At 36.0% G+C, this 22,277-nt stretch overlaps 1 protein-coding gene across 1 annotated transcript; it reads right to left on the bottom strand.

Moving 5' to 3' along the window:
- Positions 1-5,275: 5,275 nt before the first annotated feature.
- On the bottom strand, positions 5,276-16,843 carry LOC115410320 (elongation of very long chain fatty acids protein 6-like). Its single transcript, XM_030121926.1, has 4 exons — positions 16,537-16,843; positions 13,344-13,475; positions 11,883-12,034; positions 5,276-8,572 (listed from the first exon to the last, which is right to left on the bottom strand). Exons 1-4 carry the CDS (start codon positions 16,620-16,622, stop codon positions 8,142-8,144), a joined length of 801 nt encoding a protein of 266 aa, XP_029977786.1. The 5' UTR covers positions 16,623-16,843; the 3' UTR covers positions 5,276-8,141.
- Positions 16,844-22,277: the final 5,434 nt, after the last annotated feature.

Below are 22,277 nucleotides of genomic sequence, written 5' to 3'. Positions count from 1 at the left end.
GTCTCTTTGACTGTTATGATCCGACGTGGGGAGCCAGTTGTAGTCTCAAACTCCTCCCACGACACTCACTGCGTTTCTTTTCTTGCCCCCCCCCCCCCCCCCCTCCTTTGGAAAGTACAGTATTGTGCAAAAGTGTGTTTACAATTACATGTGTGGATGGGAAATGTAGGCTTTGTTTATGATCATATGTTTATGTTATGAGGATGTAAATATGTCACGTGATGAAACTCAGCTCCAAGTCCCAATTCTGATAAAAAGGAGATTTTATGTGCAGATCTCGTTTTGAGGTTAGATTAGTTTAATATAAGGGTAAGGGTTGGGTTTGGATTTGTTTTGATTATGGGTAAACTAAGGGTTTTTGAGGCTGTTGCTTGTAAATCATTCAATTTAACTTAGAAATGAGCCAGCCAGTGTTGAAAACAATAGTATGTGTGTATTTCTCAATAAATGGATCAGTTTCCAGTACATGTAGTCACCTCCGGACCTCTCTGAATTGTTTTGGTGTGTTTTGGCTCAGCTCTAAATGATGTGGTCATAATCATGGATCATTTTGTTCTGCGTCTGGTTCCTGGAAACTCATTTCACAACCAAACTACAGAAAACTTTGACATGAGTTAGTTGAGACTCTGGAGTCTGGAGGAGGCTACTGGATTTAGTTTTCCCTCATGAACCTCCTTCTAAAAATGTTTTCCAAGAATGCTGCTTTCAAGTGCCCTCTGTGAGCCTTTATGTTTCCCATTTGGCACATGTCCCTCAGGCTGATGTGGGCTTTGGGTACACACTGACTCTTCTACATGGTGAATTTACTACATGCTCAAGTATTGTAAGCTCATTTAATATTATGCTGCTTCTACTCCATTAAATTCCAGGACAATGTTAGCTCCACACTCCACTCAGTTTTTGTTTTTGTTTTTTTACAATTTTGCCTTGTAGATATTTGCAAACTGGCAGATTACAAACTACATCTTTAGCCCTTAAAGACATATAGCTATTTTTATGGTGACTTCCAAATTCATTTATCTCTATATTTAACCTTTATCACCATTTAATATACTATTATCCTCTGCGTTGTGCATTTTTCAGTAATAACCTTCCCATATTTAATATACTGATGATGCAAGTGTCATGATCAGCAGAATATACCAATAACTGAACATAAAACAAGCTTTTTTTTTTTTTTTTAAACGCATATCTTTATTAAGGTTTTGACACATTACATATATTTTCTGATATGAATTGAATTGAATTGTGTGGGTCTCCCTTGAACACAAATCCCCAGAACACCACACACACACACACACACACACACACACACACACACACACACACACACACACACACACCTCTGAATTTTTAAACAGCTATAAAAGTAAACAACATAACAACATAATAACTGACAGACAATAGAAGTACTAGTGATTTGAATACTACTCAACATCCATTTTTGTATATCTGATATATAATCAAACATAATTTAACTAAAAAAAAAAAAAAAAAAAACAGGGTATGGTCTCACTTTGTATGTTATAATGATAGGACATCAGGTCTTGATTCTAAAAATGTTAGAAATGAATTCCATATCTTGTGGAAGATAAGAATTTTTCACTTAATTGTGTATGTGAGCCTTTCAACAGCTATGCAGGATGAGAGTTCAGCAATCCATGAATTCAACGATGGACAATCAACACTTTTCCAGTGTCTAGCTATAAGATGCTTTTTTTAAAAAATATAATTCAAGTTGTTATTGGAGTTTTCACTTGGTACATGACAATCACACAATGTTGCTTAGTGTTAACAAACAGGGCTTTTATACATAAATGAAAAGTATCAAAAATGCTACAAAGCATGGAAGTTCTCAAAAAGAAAAAATAGATAAATAAAATAGATAAATAAATTAGATTTTAGACTGTTCTATTTTAAAACAAGCTTTTATAAGAGTTTTACTGGTGAATCAATGTTGCAGAAGATGACTGTGTTTCCATATTAACTACAGAGCCTCTGAACAACCAAATGGATTATATCTGATGACCATGAAAAGCTGTGAAGTTACATTCCGCACCAATTATTTCAACATATTGATAGATTAAGTGGTTCATAAGTTATTAACCATTTTAGATCAGTAGATGCTTTTGATCACCGGTGGTCGTTTGGGTCTTTGAGGGCTGAAATGTCAAATATTCTCATATAAAAGTTGACAGTAAAGTAGAACATTGGCCACAGATGATAGGCTTTAAAACAACAGTCCATTAACAATCTCTGCAAAGAAAAAGACAGACAACATCAGTTCATGTTATTGGCTTCATTCAGTTAAGTTATTTGGAAAGAATTACAAACCTGTTTCTAAAAGACAGATAATAGGGGAGAAAATTAACATTATTTTTATATTACGCCTGAGTTTTACCACAAAACTTATCAAACATTTGTATATTTGTGATAGAATAATACATTTATATGATACAAAATAATAATTAATGATTGTGTTATAAAAAAAAAAAAAAAAAAAAGATTTGTAAAAAGCTGCAATTTGATTTTATTATCCTCTTTTGTAAAATGTCTATTTAACATAAACTCAACAAAAGAACAACAGAGAGTCTATTCTAAAGGGTAAAATCTCCATCACTGAGTTCATTTTCTTTTTTGCAGAACCTGAAGGCATCCTCACGTGTCTCCTCGTGTGCCGTGGAGGGACAGCGTGGGGAGGCCGCGGCCACAGCTGCTTTCTATTAACTGAGATGAAGTCGGAAATAAACACGGTTGTACCCCTACACTTTACATTATTGTACTGAGCTCATACCATACTCTGCCACCAGAGGGCGCCGTGGGCTTTTTCATGATGACACCTTCAGTCTGACCTTGTCATGATACTGTATTTATGGACAAAAATCACATATGAAGTACTTTATTAACTCAATATGTTAATCACTTTCTCTACCTTTTACTCAGACTTTTAACTACAGCTGTTTTTAAAGCCACTAAGTGTCTATTAAAAGAAAATTAACTCCATGTTGTTATATTCTTTTTTATTTATGCCTGAATTCTCTGCTCTTGGTCATGCAAAACTGTACTTGCAATTTTCCTGCATATCTTTACCGTAATTTGCAGTCAGTTCCAGTTTCTAAAAGACAGTGATCCAAACCAGCAAATTAAAGAAAGCGTGAGAACTGATTCAATAAAGCAAAAATAAAACAGTTTCGAGTTTTATGTTCAGTTATTGACACTGTTGCTGGAAAAAAAAAAAAATCCCTTTTTCCTAAGTTTTCTCTGTTTCTAATATAAAACTCAACATTAATCTGAGTTTTTATGAACATCTACATGATCAGTAAATTAGATTCAGGAAAATGCATGATTTTCACTGAAAAAAACACAAAATACAGAGGATAATATAATAACGTCCACCGACGACCAAAACCATCTACTGATCTAAAATGTTTAATAACTTCTGATCCACTGATCCTATCAATACATGTAAATAATTGGTGTAAAATACAGGTTGTCATTTTTCATGGTCATCAGATGTGACCCATTTGGATGTTCAGAGGTTCCGTAGTTGCCGTGGAAACACAGTCATCTTCTACAACATTGATTCATCAGTAAAATCCATGGAGTTGGATCAATGACAGTGGATGGAGACACTTGTTTTTATGTTCAGTTATCGATATCTTTGCTGAAAACGTCACTTTTTCTTAAGTTTTCTGTTTTTGATATAATAAACCTCAATTTTACTCTGAGCTTGAATGAAAATCTACATTATCAGTGAATTAAATATAGCAAAATACATGATTTACACTGAAAGAACACTAAATAAGGAAGATAATATTACAACCAATGGTGATAAATCACTTAAGAAAGGTTAAATATAGACAAAAATTCATTTGGGAACTGCCTCAAAAGTAGTACTGGATCTTTATGAGCTAAACAGGACATATTTACAGTGTTTTACTGTGCAGTCAAACTCACAGGTTGTTAGGAATATGCTTTTTTTTTAAACAATACCACATATGTGACCCTAAATTGTTGCTGATATGCATTGTCTTGTCTGAGTTAGCTCGTAGCATCGTCTCAGCCCCCGCCTGTGTGTCCTCCATGTCCTCAGATGTCACCTCCCACAGCTACAAGACTAATGTGCTGAGCAGGCAGCGCTTTGTCCTCTGTCAACCCACTATCTCCCACAGTTCATGGCTCAGCTGGAGGAAAGAGGCTGCTTGTTTTAAGACCCAAATGAACTTTGTGGGGTTTCAACTGTGTCACCAAGACAAATTCCTGTACTTTGACTTCAGTCTGGGATTTAACAGAGGTGATCAGAGATGGATTTATCTCACACTACAGTTGCAGTGTCGTCTTCAGTCCTTCATTACTTAGTGAGCTGAGATTTCTACTGCATACAAAAATAAGCAGAAAAATGAGCACAGCTAAACATACATATTACTGATACTTTTACTGATCGTCAAGAAGATAACTGTCAACTGGAAGGATCCAAAACCACCAACATAACACAGTGGGTACAGAGACTGAAAAGGGTCTACATTATGGAGTGAATGACTGTCTACAACTAAAGATGGACAATTCTGAACAAAGATGGAATTGTTTTACTTAGTATTTGGGTGACTAATGCAGGAATGAGGGCCATTATAAGATCATTATGTCTATATGATTGATATTGTGCTGCTGTAATTTTCCTTGATAAAACAAATACTTATTTTCAATGTGATTTCTCTTTATGCTATTTCTATTGTATTCCATTTACTCACTGCAAAAATCAAAATCTTACCAAGTGTATTTTTCTGATTTCTAGTCAAAATATTTCATCACACTTAAAATAAGACACAATCACCTAAAGAGTAACTTGTAAGTGAGATATAAGAGCTTGTTTTTTGACAATAGATCTTGAAAATTTTACTTCAAGAAATCTTACCAAGATAATTTCACTTGTTCCATTGGCAGATTTTTTTTGTTGCTTGAATTAAGAAAAAAAAATCTTGAATTAAGAATTTTGACTAGAAATGAGAAAAATACACTTCGTAAGATTTTGATTTTTGCAGTGCTTGCTTCATAGCGTCCTATGTCAGAGAATTTTTTTTTTTTTTGTGGAAAAATGAAAATATCTAAATAAAAAAAAAAAAAATAAAAATAAAAAAAAAAAGCACAGCTACTTATTTTCATGTTATTTGGGTGCTTTTTCTTTAGGGAAATATACAATGACAAAACCTCATGGAATAACTAAGCAGATCTGGAAATACTGGAGGTCTGGTAAATCACAACCCAAAAACCTACAGAGTATTTTAAAACCAGAATGAATTTATTATAACAACATTTCAACAACAAAGCCCTTAAACTGTTTTTCGTTCAGATTACATTAAAATCCTCTGACGGTTTACAACAGGAAACATAGTCCACAGACCAACACAAGTGTTCTCATATTGACCAATGATAGAAAATAAAACAAGTATTTTTTTGGCACACAAATGACTTCTCATACTTATTTCAAGTCTAACTGTGTTACAGTAAGTCAGAGATTCAGAGTCATTACAAACAGGGAAACGTTTTTACATCATTTTCTTGTCTGAGTAAATGACAGTGGACAGAAAAATGGAAGAGACAAACAACAAAAATGAGAATTTCAGACTATATTGTTAGGGTGATGGAGGACAAAACGGATCATTCAAAGAGGTGTAAATGTATTGAAATTTTGTTCAAATCAAACCCTAGTTTTAGATAGATTTGTCAGTTTGTAAAATTACTTTAAAAGCCCTAAACAACCTAAAGTAACTGTAATATTGTCACTCACACCAACACAGTAATGTTCACACAGCACTGTAAACTTCCTTCATGACGGACGACAAAAGGTCGCCATTGATCAAACATAACAGAAATAGTGGTTACACATATTGACAGAACATCTTCCTACCCACAATCCCTCTATAGTTTACATCTGTAAACTGCAGCTACAATAAGTGCTCAATCTGTGGTGCACTGACACACAACTGCACAACTTCATAAAAGCCTAATGTGCTGGAGAAGCAGCTTCTGAAATAAATGAAACAAAGAGTGGACGGTATGGATTTACCCTACACATCAAAAATTCAATTCATGTAAAGGTATTAAAGCTCATCATTAAAATTATCCTCCATATCTTATTACAGAGGCAAATAATGGTCTGTTTGCAGATATGAGGAATATGGAAATGATGGGAAGAGGAATAAATGAAGCTAAACACTTACCCCTACAACAACAGTTACAACTGAGAGCTATTTCATTATATATTAAGAAAATAAATATTATTATTTACATTGGACACAGTGATCATCACTTGTCACCTCATGCCTTTAAATCTTCCCTTTTTTAGCAGCTCTCTGAGTACAGCAAAGAAATCATAGTTATTTTTGACCGGTTAAACACATCATTTCATAGTGTACAGTGTGAGAAACATATATGTAGAGGTATTATGTAGTCTGTAGTGTTTTTACAGGCCTAGATGTCAGACTACATTTTAAGCGACTGCCGTACAACCTGTAGATATCAAAGTTTCATGGAAAGTGGGGAGATCGACACAAGTGAGAGAAAAGGGGAAATGCGGCTTAGGTATGAGTTAAAATTAGGGGACAAACTGCTATTTTCACAGCATAAATTGCAGGTCTATACGTGTAAATACCACTGGTAAAGATGCAGACAGGAGGTGTGTTCAGTGCATGTTGTCAAGTGAGGTGATGAAGGCAAAATGTGCACAGTGTGTAAACATAATTTCACATAAGAGTTGAGAAAAAAAAAAACAGGCAGAGTTGAAAGGGCAAGTTAAACATATCACGTAACCTTTCTGGGAAGAAACTTACACTGGGACGGTTGTCATCTGAGGAATGCGCTCGTCTCTTAGATCTTATCGTCCCGAAAATGTGGGTTAAGAGCAACAGCGGATAATTATGCTTTATCTACCATGTTAAAAATATCTATGATGCTGTTTCCTTTAAATAACAACTAACAAATATGCATTTTTGTGTCATTTCCCATAGCCGTACAAGTTATTTTAGAATAGATGTTCAAAGCTGTATGAGCAGCTCAGTGATGAGTGAAATTAACATTTTCAGATGTGCATATCCTACAGAATTAAAATAAAAACATCCCTCTTCAATACAGTCTTCATTCCCTTTTGGTTCACTGTCTTGTAAATCGTAGCTGTGCTAGGACGAAACCTAGTTGGTCACACTATACTGAAATACACACATTCACCATTAGCTAGCTACTCATTAGCATACGTATTAGGAGCATATTTATTCATATCTTCATTAGTCATTATAAAATACTTAGTAATGCTTGATTCTGCAAGACCATATTCTATAACTACTACGCCATTAACTAACAGTTTTTTCTCAATCACCAACTATTTACTGTTAAATTATTAGTGATAGTAAGGTCAAGGATTATTTATAAATTATAATCTTATTAGTTTTGCTTTATATGGCCAATATAAAGTGTTACTGTCACAAATAAAGTCATTGATAGCACTCAATAAATATGCTGTATTCCTATGTAACACCAAACAAAATCACTAGTAGTTGCAGAATATAGTCAGAATAAGGCATCCATAAGTGGTTTACCATGAATAACACAGAGACAATGTGCTACCATAATAACAAGCAATAAATTAATGGTGATGTGTACCTTAATGAAGAGTTCACCTATTATCTAAACATTTCAGCTATTTCAATGGACTTTTCTCTAAGTTCAGAGTATTTATGTCTGTTACAACATACAAACAGAGAATATACTGGCCCTCACATGGCTGGTTTTGATACTGGTCAAGAGTTTAAGTCACCAAGGTAATAATTTACTGGAGTACTGTCTGTCTAACACAAACACTGTACTCCTCCATTCCTCCAATGGTCCACACTAGTAATGAAATCATATTAAAATGTGCTGTTTTCAAAGCTGTCTCCTCTTTCCTAAAGCTCTACTGTTCTATGGTTGTTTCATTCTCACGTGCTACAGATATACCTCTATGAAAAGTCAATTGAAAATTTCATAACAAGAGGAGGAACCAGCAACCAGTGGTGTAGCTGTGACTTGTATGTTCCTGACCCACCACTGTCGATCATTACTACTGTCTTATGGCACACTTTAATATGACTGCAAAGCACAGTACAGACATGCTACTCTGCCTTGGACCCTTTGTCTCCTGAGGAGCCTTTGAGGTAGGAGTTGTAGAAGAACAAGGCGAAAAGGATCAAGTAGCTGAGGTACATAAGAGAACCCCAGGCGATGTTGTCCATGTAGGACGGACAGCGCACCTCATGCATCCAGTGGTAGACCAAGCCCAGGACGGCCAGGCCCATCACCATCTGCATGATCTGCGTGGCTGTGATGATCATGGCACAGGGACGGGGCACTCGTAGGCCGGCCGCCCGCGCTGCGTAGTACGTGTACATGAAGGAGTGGACCACATAGTTCATGGTCATGAACCAGCCTCCGCCTGCCACCTGGTCTTTGTAGGAGTACCAAGAGTAGAGCAGCACAGTGATGTGATGGTACCAGTGCAGGAAGATGAGGCGCTGCTTTCGGAGAACAATGAACACTGTGTCACCTGGAAGGGAAGACGGACAGAAAACCATGTAAATTCAACATGAACCTTTGTCTAAAATACAAAATATAGTGATGGAGGCTTTGTTTACAATGCAACCTAGTAAAAGAAACATAATAAAATACAGCAAAAAAATAAAAGGCAATTCAGCAAAAAAAAAAAAGTAAAAACCCTTAAGAATAACATCACTAATTAAAATCCAAAACGATTGAATCAGCTAAAATAAGAAATACAGTGAAATGTGGGAAAATGAATCATTCAAAAGGCTCTAAGGACAAAAATGATGAGTGTATATAAAGGAAGCAGGAGTAAATCTTAGGATTAAGAGATTAGTTATCAGGTACATTTATTGTGTTATTTTTATTCAATCATTTAAGTGTTTAAAAAAATTCAAGTCTTTCTCAAATGAGGATATTTTCTGGTTTCGTTCTTCCACTACAACAGTGAACTGTACATCTTTGATTGTGACCAAAGAATTAAAGGAGAAATCATTAGACATAGTCCTTAACATGAGGAATCAGCTTTACTGCTTTACTGCCTCCTCAACACATACACACATCTGATTTATTTAGACTTTATTTATCTCATTATTTTCTGCGCACTTATGATCATCTCTGATGCTGTATATCAGGCTATAAACCAATAGTCTGAGCATCAGGACATCCTTTCTGTCTGCAGCTAAGGAAGCATTCTTTCTATCAATCATGTACTAATGGAATTTTCTTGCCATCTCAGCATCTGCCTCCATTTACCAGAGCGATATAGTCTGTGCCTTACAGAAAGCATGACGTGACTAGATTACTGTGCAGACAGGAAGACAGCATCACCATCCACAAAAAAAAACCTCTTAAGATAATTGTTTGCTGAGAAATTTACTGGGAGGTTTAAGTGCTCTGTGGGAAACACGTCAAGAGGAGCGATCCAGTCACTCAAGGGTAAACTTTACATGACTCTGTATGTCTCTATAAAGTAGAATATATAAAGTAGAGTATAGAGTGGTTTCTCAATCAGCTCCAAGTTGCATGTTATTATCAATGGTATCTCTGCTTCTGCTTTTGTTCCAGGAAATCTACATTTAGTTTAATTGATTCAATTTCTACTTGTTTACTATGGATAACCTGGAGGCAGATCTGGAGAATTGATCTGAATATTCGCAGTACGTGGTTACAGAAAACACTGCTGCATTGAAAGATGTCAAGATAAAACAAGGCCAGATTTAATTACATTACAGATAATACATGGGCAGTTTGAAAAACAAATAGTCTATTAAAGAGTCTGCACTCTGCACTGCAATATATAAGCACTAAAGCAGTTCAACGACACTTCAGCAAACTTACAACAATATCACTCACTGCTTATTACAGAGTTTGGGCCAGATCCACAAAAGCATTGAGCAGAAATGGTACAAATGAGAAAATAGTGCATGTAAAGCACAAATCATCTGCAAAGGATGGAATTCACTGTAAACTGTGCTGCGTCAGTATAATTTTACATCCATACAAATTACATCTATATATATGTAAATTATGAAATATTCAGTCACTCAATAAAAAATTGCCCCATTGATGAAAATAAGCATAAACAATAAGACACAAAACTCTCCCAGATGTGACCTGAATCACTGTTTCCATGTGTATCTCCAAATCTTTGAGTTCATAAGGCTTGAATGATACTGAGCTATTGTTTAATGACATCAGGCATCAAATCTTCAGTCAGATAATGGAAGGATAATGTTGGTATGTGTGTTATCTCAGAGTTTCAGGTACTTAAAATTGCTATGTTGTGTGTAACTTTACACAACCTCTTTTGAGGTTTGGAGATGCTGTGATGCAAAAGCATCTATATACATAACCTTATTTTAGATGCTGCTTAGGTTAGGTGTTTTAATTACATTAAAAGTAAATTCTGAAAAACTGCAAAAGCCTAAACTCTGGTTTGATTGTGTAGAGCTGTGTGAGCACATGCTCAGCTTTTGAAAGACTCATTAAGGATTGATATGGGGTTGAAATGCAGAGATACACGAAGACAGATGCAAAAAAGGGCAAAAGGCAGTCAGGTACAAAAGCCAATCAGTGTGTTTGTGCTAGTGTGTAATTAACACAAAATTTTTATGAATAGGTGAAAAAAAATGAGCAGATTGAGAGTGCAGATGCTGGTCAATTCTTTACACAATTAGAATATACTATCCATATTTATTATCTTTAACAAACTGACTTTGCACCCTTAAGTTACCATTTTTAGATACTGGCTAATTTATTTACTATTATCTACGGTGTATGTGTGTGTGTGTGGGGGGGGGGATATGTACTTTGGTTTGTTTTTTGTAAATGTTGAAAAATTAAATAAAAACAATTTTATATATAGAATATGCTAACCATTCTCTGTGGATCTGTGAAATTTCATCAGCCTTTACTTTGCCTTACATTAAACGAGTATAACGTGTGACAATGACACATACTGAGTTTGAGCCTATGTCAGGAATAGGGATTAAATATCATTAATGAGCATTGTCTATCTTTCTACACTAATCATGCAGTTACAAAAGTTGCAATTATGTGGCTGCAAATAATCAGAGTTGATAAGGAACAGGAGAATGTAGAACAAAATGGAAGAGGATAACTGAGAAGCAATTTTTGTAAAGACAGTTTAAGATTTCTAGTTTTAGCTGCATAAACTTACACTAATCACTACATGTGAAATCTATTTGTTGTTAAGTAGATGTAGGTCATAGCAGTCACAGTATGAGATGATGCACCCTAACTATCTATCAGAATTTTAGTCCTAGCTAATGATGACATGCTGTTCATCTTTCATACACTGCAAAAATCAAAATCTTACCAAGTGTATTTTTCTCATTTCTAGTCAAAGTATCTTATCACACTTAAAATAAGACATAATCACTTAAAGGGTAACTTGTAAGTGAGATATAAGAACTTATTTTTAGACAATAGAGCTCGAAAATCTTATTTCAAGAAATCTTACCAAGATAATTTTCACTTGTTCCATTGGCAGATATCTTTGCTTGAATTAAGCAAAAAAAATCTGCCAATGGAACAAGTGAAAAATATTATTATCATTATCATTATTATTACTATTATTATTATTATTATTATTATTATTATTATTATTATTATTATTATTATTATTATTAGACTTCAGGTGATTATGTCTTATTTTAAGTGTGATAAGATACTTTGACTAGAAATAAGAAAAACACACTTGGTAAGATTTAGATTTTTGCAGTGTATGGAATCCACTGATAGCCTATATAGGATGTTCCAGTTTGAACCAAACCTGTTAAAGGCAGTCTTACCCAGCTCTGGGGCCTTGCTAAGCACAAAAGCATAGGCCCAAAATTTGCTGACGGGGGCACTGTAGAAACTGATGTCACACACAGACTGTCTGAAGCCGCTGGTTGTGAGGACGTGTAGCATGTACAATCCAGTCCTGAACGCTCCTATGATACTGCAGAGGGAACACACAGCATGAACAGGAATCAGAAAGTAGATCGGTTTAACATTATACTAGATAGAAGACATTTACAACCAACTCATAACAAAAAAAACAGTAAACAGATGTTGAATTCCATATTTCTTTTGTCCATAGTACCACATATAAAGACTCAACTCCTCCCTTTTAAAGTCAGTATAATCCTTTACAGCACTGCAATCACACATCCACCCAGAGATTGCAGTAAGAGGGTATCATAAGCTATTCATTGTTACCTCCCTCTATTTAGTTAAACACTACAACACTCTGTCATCTTTCCGTTAAGGCTTTGAAAACATTTACAGCTTGTCAGATACCAAAATTACAACGGCGTATTAGGGCCACACAAGAAAATAAAAACGCTTGTCACTACGAGAATAAAGTCGTAATATTTCAAGAATAAAGTCATAACATAATGAGAATAAAGTCACAGATTTAAAAAAAAGTCATTATTTAACGAGAATAACGCCATAATATTTCGAGAATAATGTCATAATATAATGAGAATAAACTCATCGAATAAGGGAGAACTTGGAACATTTTGTGAAGTTATACTTTCTTTTGGGGTTTATGCACGGTGAAATACTAAGCCTATCCCCCCATCAACACATTATCATTAGTCTAAGGACTTTGAAGCGAGTTTGCACACGTTTGGGTTTGTTTCGTCATAAGAACTGAATTGATTTGGAGCAAATTGCCCCTTTTGTGGAGGAGAAACTGACAAAGTGGTCGGCTGCAGGGCTATCAGTGGTTACACTAGAGCTATAGGGTTTGTTGTTTCTCAAGAAACTGTGAGGATTCTATGCTGAGTTTTGGAGTCCAACAGAAGTGAAAGTTGCTGCTTCACTTGTTGTGTTCGCTGTAAAACTGGAAACTGTCAAATTTTCAAAACATTACAACTTAAATCTCATAGAAGTATGACTTTATTCTCATTAAATGATTCTAATTATATAATGACTTTAATCTCAAAATATTCTGACTTTATTCTCGTAGTGAAAATCATTTTTATTTTCTTATGTGGCCCTAATTTGCTGTCATACAAAATAATTCAAGGATTTCAACACTGAAATGTTATGATGGTAACAAATAATTTTACCCTTATGACAATGACCTTGTTTTAAAAAATTCCATTGGCATTACAAATTCAAGGTCAAGTGACACTGTATCGTGTTAAGGAAAGAGGTGATCCTGGTTGACCTTTTCAGCTCTACCCCGTGTTTCTCTGCGAGTACCTACTGTGACTGTGTCTGTATATGACTGTTTGAGCAGGAGGATGGTCACTCACCTGAAGATGGCCAGGCTGAGTGACCACAGCACCAGCGGGCGACGCAGGTTCAGCTTTGGCCTTTCTCTCATGAAGTGCTGACCGCCAAATACGAGTGCAGCATACAGGCCACAGAACATAAATGACTTGCTCCTGCAGATGAGAAAACATACAAAGATACACAAGATTAGAAATGAACAGGAAAATAAACTTTACTGAATTATTCTAATAAACAGGATTGTTATAAAATGTATCCAAATAATGATGATGCATTTAGACGTGACACAGACAGAGGTCACAGCCTTTTACGCAAAAGAAACAAATGTGATACCTGTGAAGAGCCAGATACCGGTAGATTTTTTTGGCGAGTAAATCTCAGAAGGCTGTCTGGCTCACTGTCAGGTAAAGGTAGCCATGCAGCTTCTGTTTCTGTCTGAGTCAGAAAACCCATACTGACCCAAATAGGGCATTCAAAGCACTACATACAGGGTTTCTCCAGGTATCAGCAAATCTAACTGAATGCTTTTTAGTGTCCCCCAGAAACCCTGATATAAACTGTAAAATTTCCATCTATCTGAACATTAAAAATGCCTGAAAAACAAAATGCTGCATTCATGTGCTTCTTAAAATTCAGTAATTCATACTTAAATGGCCACAAATATTATTTTAAGGTAACCACTCCAAAGTAAATCATTAGGTATTATCAGTATAACCTTTTGACTGGCAGCTTTACTATTACATATTGTGACAGATATATTAAAAAAAATCTATTTTCTGGAAAACATCATAATCATATATTTATCAAGAGTCTAGTCTTGACCAGCTGTAAATGTAAAGTGTCATGAGATAACTTTTATTACGATTTAACTCTATACAAATAAAATTTGATTTGAATTAATTTTGCCTAAAAAAGATAGCTAACTATTTATAAAATAGAGCACACAGACAACAAACAGAAGAGCTTATACTACACATTACAAGTGTATTCAGTAAAAAAAAAAAAAAAAAACAGAAAGAGCAAGCCTGGATAATACAAATTGCAGTATTTGACATAAACCAGCATTAGCAGAGCAGTAAAAAAAGAACTTCCATATGAAACAGACTCTTCATTGTTGCCATTACAGTGTAATATCCCTTCATTGTGTTACACAGAGAAAGAAGTTTATCACCTAAGACAGCCCATTAAACACTGGACAGTGACACAGATGGGGTGCTGTTACATAAGCATATTACACAATTAGGTGAAAGGACCACCAGACGACTGAAATTAAAAACAAATATGACATGAGATGAGTGTTTGCTCACTCGGTCCAACTGATTGTCTAAGAACCAGAGAAGTTACATGAACAGAGTTACAAAATTTAGCATCACAAATCTAAATAAAGCCATCATTTACTCTTGTAATCACTTTACGCTCAGACATATCCTCATTTGTACTCATTGTCAGGGATTAACAGATTAGATGATGACACACTGACCATTCACACAGCCAGCTCCGGGTGATGAGGCAATTTCTCTGGGATACTGCTGCACCAGGCTTATCAGTAACAATTGATAATATTTCATTTACAGGCAGTTGCCGGTGCCATGACCGAACATTTCAGTTAAGAATAGTACAAAAGGTCAAATCCTGAGCAAAATTACATGTGCAGATTATCAGCAAAAGAGTATCAGAACAGAGCTGTGTGTGCATGATCTGATGCACTTTGACACTGGACCATAAATGTCCCGATATGTTTTAATCCTGTGTCTAAGCATACGTGTTCATACATTAGGTTTGTGACGCTGTGCGTGTGTCTGAGGTAGTTTGGGAATAGACCAGATGACTAATCCAGATTGACAGAATACATATTAGAATGAGTGGACGCGGATGCTTGACCTAGTTAGGACTGAAGGGGTTTCTGATAGCTGCTCCCAGTCCATCCCTGTGAGATGCACACACAATACCATTAAGCCAGTGCCTTTGGAAATAAATGACCTACTGGGAATCTACTGTAAACCAATGAGAGCATCTGACCCACTGTATACGTGTGTCTGAAGAAGAAGAGATGGAGTGCTATTGTTGGCAGCTAAAGGAATGAAACTCATTAATACTTCCTGAGAACAAGAGCTGATATGGGAGATGGCTCCTCCCGCTCTGTAAACCCTGGTGCCAAGGTGTATTAAGATGCATGCATAAGTGAAATAAAGAACCATGAGGAAGTGGGTGACACGCGCTAACTATCCAAGAGAGGATGAAGACATAAAGGAAAAACTTTATTATTGATTGTTTTATGTGCAGTCACTTCCATTCCTCATCATCCCTCTGAGAGAGACTTTAAAGGAATTGACCTGTGTGGGGTAAAAAACAGCTGTGTGAAAGCAAAATTTAGGCCCTTTACAGCAACATTTCATGACTATTCAGCAGGAGGAATGCTGCTGAATTAGGTCCAACCATTACGCAAACCCGGCCAAAGCTCAGTGCTATTATTCACTTGTTACTCTGTGAGGTGTCTGTGCACAATGCTCAACAGTCTGGAGCTGCTTTGGATAGTAAATTAGGTACAGTACAATTCAGCTGCCACTGCACTTTTTCTTTTGGCTGTGCTTTTTGAATTATATGCAATAGCTTACTTGCATCAGGGACAGAAACTCAACTGTATCAAGTTTCTGTTTTGGCCATCTTACATCCACATGAAGCTACAAAAATGTGGTCCTACCAGGTTTCCCAGGGTGGAATCACTCCCTCTGAAGGGTGGATGTTATTAGACAATGAGGACAGATTTCACTGTGCATGTGCAACAGGATAAGTGCTTCAGTATGTTTGCATTTGACTTAGATTGTGCAGAGTGTAAGAACCAGCGAGTGGGATTGAATGAAGTTTTCATTCAGACTCAGTGTGGCCTATGTGGGCTCACATGAAGCCAGATCATGCATCCTTCAAGGACGTTTAGATAAAAGCAGATAAAGTGAGCTTCTTCTATATTAGTATATTAATATAAGTGTAAAATGTGCTTTTTTGAGCTCAAATGCATTATATTAAAAGTAGAATTTCTGCAATGAGATGTGGCAAAGTAGAAACAGTGTTAGACAGTCTGGTCCGCATGTTGTGCAGCCCTGACAGGACATGAGGCAGACCACAGAGGAGCACCACCACAGCCGGTAGAAGGCACAACAAACACACACATTCACCTCTTTTGTGTGTTTTTTAGTTAATATTCTCCCTCAGACTTACCAGTTTTCCTGCATCCATTCCAGAGCTCGTCTTTCGTCGAATCGCCGCTCGAAATCGTACTCCCTAAGCGCCAAACTCTCGTTCATTTTCAGGTGCTTGTCTTCCGCCAAAAATAAAAAAAAACAAAACAAAAAACTGAAGCTCTGAAAGTTTAGGAATAAAAAAGAGCAAGAGATGAATGTGAGCGTCTGGAACCGCGACGACACCGCGTTACAGACGGTCTGGTGCCCGGGTATCAGCTTGAATATCACCGGTTTGACTCCGACGCGCGGACCGGGGAGGATGCGGTACCAGACGCACTTCCCACTGTCACTGACGTCTCTCCTGGTCGTCAAGGCAACGATAACAATACCATTTCCGGATACACCTTTCAGAATAAAAGAAGACGTCAGTAATGAGGGAAACTCGATTAAATATGCATACAACAGTGAAAAAAACACAAATATGTGTAATTAAGTATAAGTTACTTATCGGTCCGTTTCATACTATTGATTATGATTAACGATTGATTAATCATTTATAAAGCTGTAAAGTAATAATATTTTGATGGGTTTAGTACATAAAATAATTCTTTATTTGATGATTTTAATAATTTTTTGAATCTATGATAGAAATAGTGACGAAATATCGCGATAAATGTAGTAAAACATGTATTATGTGGTGAACAAGAAATAGAAGGCTTTGAAAAAAACAAAAACAAACAACAACAAAAAAAACTAAAGTATAAGTGGTAGATTGATAACGGTTGCATAAGAGTCACTCAAAAATTGACCACTATTTTAGCAGTTAATGAACAGGTGTATTCTGTGGTGAACAAGAAATAGAAGGCTTTGTAAAAAAAAATAAATAAATAAATAAAATAAAAATAAATAAATAAATTTAAAAAATAAAGAAACAAAGAATAAGTGGTAGATTGATAACGGTTGTATAAGAATCACTCAAAAATTGACCACTATTTTAGCAGTTAATGAACAGGTTAATTTAATGTAACTACATGTATCAACAAACAAAAACGTAAAGCTCGTTCTCGTTTGAGCTGCTTCATACTATTTGAAAAGCAAAGGGTATAAATCAAGACCCCTTGCATGAACCGGGAATGCCCTGTAAGCAAGCAATTTTAAGCATATTCCACTTTTTTTATTATTATTATTTATTTATACAGGTTAGTCTCATTGACACACAAAGTCTCATTTGCACGAGAGACCTTTTACCTACGGAAAAACATTATAATCAACAAAAAAACGGTTATGTATTGCCTATATTTCACTCGTTTAAAAAAAATGAGACGCCTGAGGTCTTTTGTTACAGAGGTTAAAGTAGCCACTTCCGGTATTTCTTTGGCTGTCAGTTTGTAATTGACGCAGTGAGACCACGTTCAACCTCTCGAGCATGCAGTGATGGAGGCGGAGGGGGTGGAGCCTGTTTGTGACGTTTTGTCGTCCAGTGGGACCACTGGGAGTATTGACCCAGTCCACTCCCATCCAGAACAATCTAATGAGAAAACAGTCTGCAGCTCAGTCAGCTCTGTGTTATCTGACTGATAGTACATCTGCAAAGGTGCACAGAGACAATATGATTCAAAAAAAAAAAAAAAAAAAAAAAAAAAAAATTCTGTAGCCTACAAATAAAATTATAATTATGTCATACAATGATCTGAATAGGAGAGGGAATCTGATTGCACTCTGACAGACACTAGAGCTTATTGTTATTTTCTTTTTATCCTTATGTGGATTTTGACCTTTAGGTGAAGTGTTTTATCTTTATGTTTCCTATTATTCTTCATATTGTACTTCGCACACCTTTGTAGTGAAAAGTGCTTTATCTTTACTACCCCCTATCTTACTACCTATAATTGCTTGTAAAGCTACATTTGTTGAATGGTGTATTGCAATATGTGCAAAAGGGCAGTGAGTGATGTAAATAGGTGTGTACTTACGTAAGACTCCTGTTGGCTGCTCATGAGGCAACAGCAGTGGACATGTGGAAAACCCATCTTGTGTGTCCCACAGAAACCTCTTCTGATATAGAATTAACTGTATTTTGCAGTTGTAATTAAATGTATCTAACCCATAAAGACTCAGCATGACTTTTGGGACAGTTCCCAAATTAATTTTTCTCTCTATCTTTTCTTAAGTAATTTATCAATATTTTTTGTTATATTATCCTCTGTGTTTTGCAAATTTTCAGTGAAAATCAAGTATTTTCTTACATTTAATTTACTGATCATGTAGATGCTCATAAAAACTCAGATTAAAGTTGAGGGTTATTATATCTGAAACAGAGAAAACTGAAGAAAATCTGACTTTTTCAGCCAATTAATCATTAACTGAATGTAAACCAAGTGTGTCCATCCACTGTCATTGATCCAACTCCATGGGTTTTACTGGTGAATCAATGTTGTAGAAGATGACGGTGTTTCCACGTTCATTACGGAGCCTCTGAACGTCCAAATGGGTCATATCTGATGGCCATGAAAAGATGACAAACTGTATTTTACACCAATTATTTACATGGATTGATAGGATTAGTGGCTCAACAGGTATTAAACAGGTTAGATCAGTAGATCTTTTTGTTGACAGTGGATGTTTGGGTCTTTATGGGTTAAATGAGTCAGTAATGCCAACATGCAGACCTTATAATGTAATGAGTCAGTACACCAGTGGGGATACAACACCAAGATCAAACAACTCTGATACCAGCAATTCATCCAAAATACCCCACATGTTGAATATTATTCAGTTAGATGACTGCTGAAAAGCCTAAAGAACGTCATCCCATAACACTGCTTTACCTGGGTTTTTGTGAGGCTACTGTGTAGTGGTTGCAGTGAGGGTAGGGGATCATGTGATTGGGGGATGTGAGGTACTCCCCCAAGAAAAGTGGATGTTATTTATCTAACTGTCAATTCCTAAGAATTTGGAGAAGCTAGCGCAGATAAATAAACAATGCCTAAAAAGCTTGAAAGCAACACTTGGGGACAAACTGCAACCCAAAGTGACTTAATATAAGGTTGTAAGTTTTCATTCTTTTCACACTGATTTTACATTTATTCACTTTAGGTGCCTTGTCATAGTGTGGAAAACCCCACAATATACTGTAATGTCAAAACTGTAGTTTGGCCAAATTGAGCAGTCAGAACTTATTGCCATGTAATTGCTGAAGTTTTTCTAAACACCAAGAACGTGTTTTTTCTTTATGCACTGCTGTGGCAAAGGGAAGGAATATACGGTTTGTAAAATGTTTCTTAACAGAATGCAGCAGCCTTCAGATTGACACACACTTAAACAAGAACACATAACTACACTTCAGCGACAAAGTGGAGCTGCAGGCAGTGAATAGAAGAGTTCTTGTGAGTCTGTGGAGGACACAGAAAAGTGAGAGCAGCTAAACAGAAAGTGCCTTTCACCACCCGTCTGGACACAGCTGCTGTTCTTACTGCTCTCAACCTCACTTCCCTGCTCATGCCCTTTGAGCCACTTCTAAGATGACAACTTCTGTTCCTGCCAGCAGATGGCAGTCAAACGCAAAATAACATCAGCTGTGTGAGCATGTCAATGCAGGGGCCTGTCTTTTCTGTGCTGTGCAAGAGCAGATGGTGGAAGTTTGGAGACTGATGCTTTCAGCTAAAACATTCAACCTCATTTGCTGTAAATCCAAGATAACTGTGGTTGATTTAAGCTATTTATCACATGGCTCTGTGGATGCTCTGTTACAGGAACCACTATGATAACCTATTTGTCAGTGAGATGAAGACTTTTCCCATTTCACTCAGATAAATATCTTAACAATGAGTAATTACCAGCGTGAGTAATAAGATAAGTAGATTAACCAGCATCTATGAAGAATCATTTAAGCCTGTGCTGCAAAGAGCTGCTTGAAAAGAAGGTGTATGACATTGAGGCATCTTTCAAGTATATGTGGTGCAATTACTTTCTTTTTAATCTAACTTATTTGTAGCTACTAATACTGTGCATTTATTTATTTATTGATTGTTAATGTGGTATGACTGTGTTTGTGGAGCGGTGACCGCATTTTGTAATTTGTATTTCCCCTTGGGGATTAATAAAGTCAATCAATCAATCAATCAATCAATCAACCAACCAACAAACCTACCTACCTACCTACCTACCTACCTGCCTATCTATCTATCTATCTATCTATCTATCTATCTATCTATCTATCTATCTATCTATCTATCTATCTATCTATCTATCTATCTATCTATCTATCTATCTATCTATCTATCTATCTATCTATCTATCTATGTGTACATGAACAAACTGCATTAATATAAGTAAGCACTCCATTAATTTACCAACAAAATATTATACAAAATATTCCAGGAAATATTTAAATGTGCTATATATTGTTGAGTACTCAATTGCTTCCTGGCAATATCTGTATTCTGTTCATTATCCCATATAAACAGCACCAAGAATATTGTACTCCAGGGGACAATGTGAGGAAGCTCATGGACATTTCAATGTGTCACAGCATTGCTTTAATCATACAGGAGTGAATTTATCTCTTCATGGACACCAATGATGTTTTTATTGCCAGGAAACACCTGAGCAAATTTGACAGATGATGCTTTTCATGGCAAATCATTTCCTGGACCAGTAGTGTTCACATGAGGGGTGAGATATCGTGGCCTCTGCCACAAGGATTTTGGGATTTCTTTTAGAACATCATATTACTTGTCCAGTGTCGGAGAGTGCATTTCACACCAAGGCCTTCAGTAGTGCGCCGTCTGACTCAATCCACCCCTCAATAACTATTTCATGGTTAATCTAAATGACTGAAAGTCTTTAAGGAGGTGCATTTGCTAAAGTGATTGTGTAATGACATTTGATTTTATTGTAGAACTGTGAAGAAATTATAGAGAATTATGTGACTTTTGTTATTTATCATTTTATTTTGCTGGATTCTGCAGGGGTGACAAAGGGCAGTTTCTTGCCTTGGGTGCATAATAAAGTTTATTCTCCTCTATTCTATTATAATATTAATGCTACTCATTGACAAATATTGTTTCATATCAATGTTAAGGACAGACTGGCATGTAGTTCTGTGTTGTCTTTGCATAAAATCTGGACCTCACACAAACCCTTTAGCTCGTTCTCTAAACTACAGCACACCTGTAACAGACAGGCTGAATATGAGACAAGCCTCTAATGCTACTTTTACTTTGCCTTTGCCAAGATCTAATGCACTCAAAAACATATTTATATACTGAGCCATCTCATATTGGAATATGTTACCTCCAGAAATGATGTTAATAAGTAATCAAGTTGTTTTTAAAACACATCTTAAGAAATCTGTAATCAGTAATGAAACAATGCTAAATTAATGTAACTATGTTTTTTTTCCTATGTGTTTTGTAAATGAATAAATTGTAATACTTTAATATTGGGTATGGACTCCATGAAGACTAGTGTCTAGAGAGACTAATGGAGATCCTTAAATAAAAAGATAAAGAAATGGATATTCATTTACTCTGGGTTGACAAATGCTTAAAAATATTAAATACTAAATATAAATCCACTATGTTTTTCTTCAGTGTGGTTATATCTAAATGAATGGTTTCATCCAGAATAAGTTACCCTATACCCCATGTTTCTGTGCAGGCTTCAACTGGGCATGCTCACTCAGTGGGGAAGGAGGGTGAGAGAGGAGGCTGTGGAAAGACGCGACAGAGTGGAAGAGTTATCTGTATGGTGACGCTGACAGTGAAAAACCCGGCG

This window comes from Sphaeramia orbicularis, chromosome 19 (genome assembly GCF_902148855.1).
Source record: "Sphaeramia orbicularis chromosome 19, fSphaOr1.1, whole genome shotgun sequence".
NCBI classification, from domain to species: Eukaryota; Metazoa; Chordata; class Actinopteri; order Kurtiformes; family Apogonidae; genus Sphaeramia; species Sphaeramia orbicularis.
The sequence above is the reverse complement of the archived record's forward strand: the minus strand, read 5'-3'. Positions and strand labels throughout refer to the sequence as shown.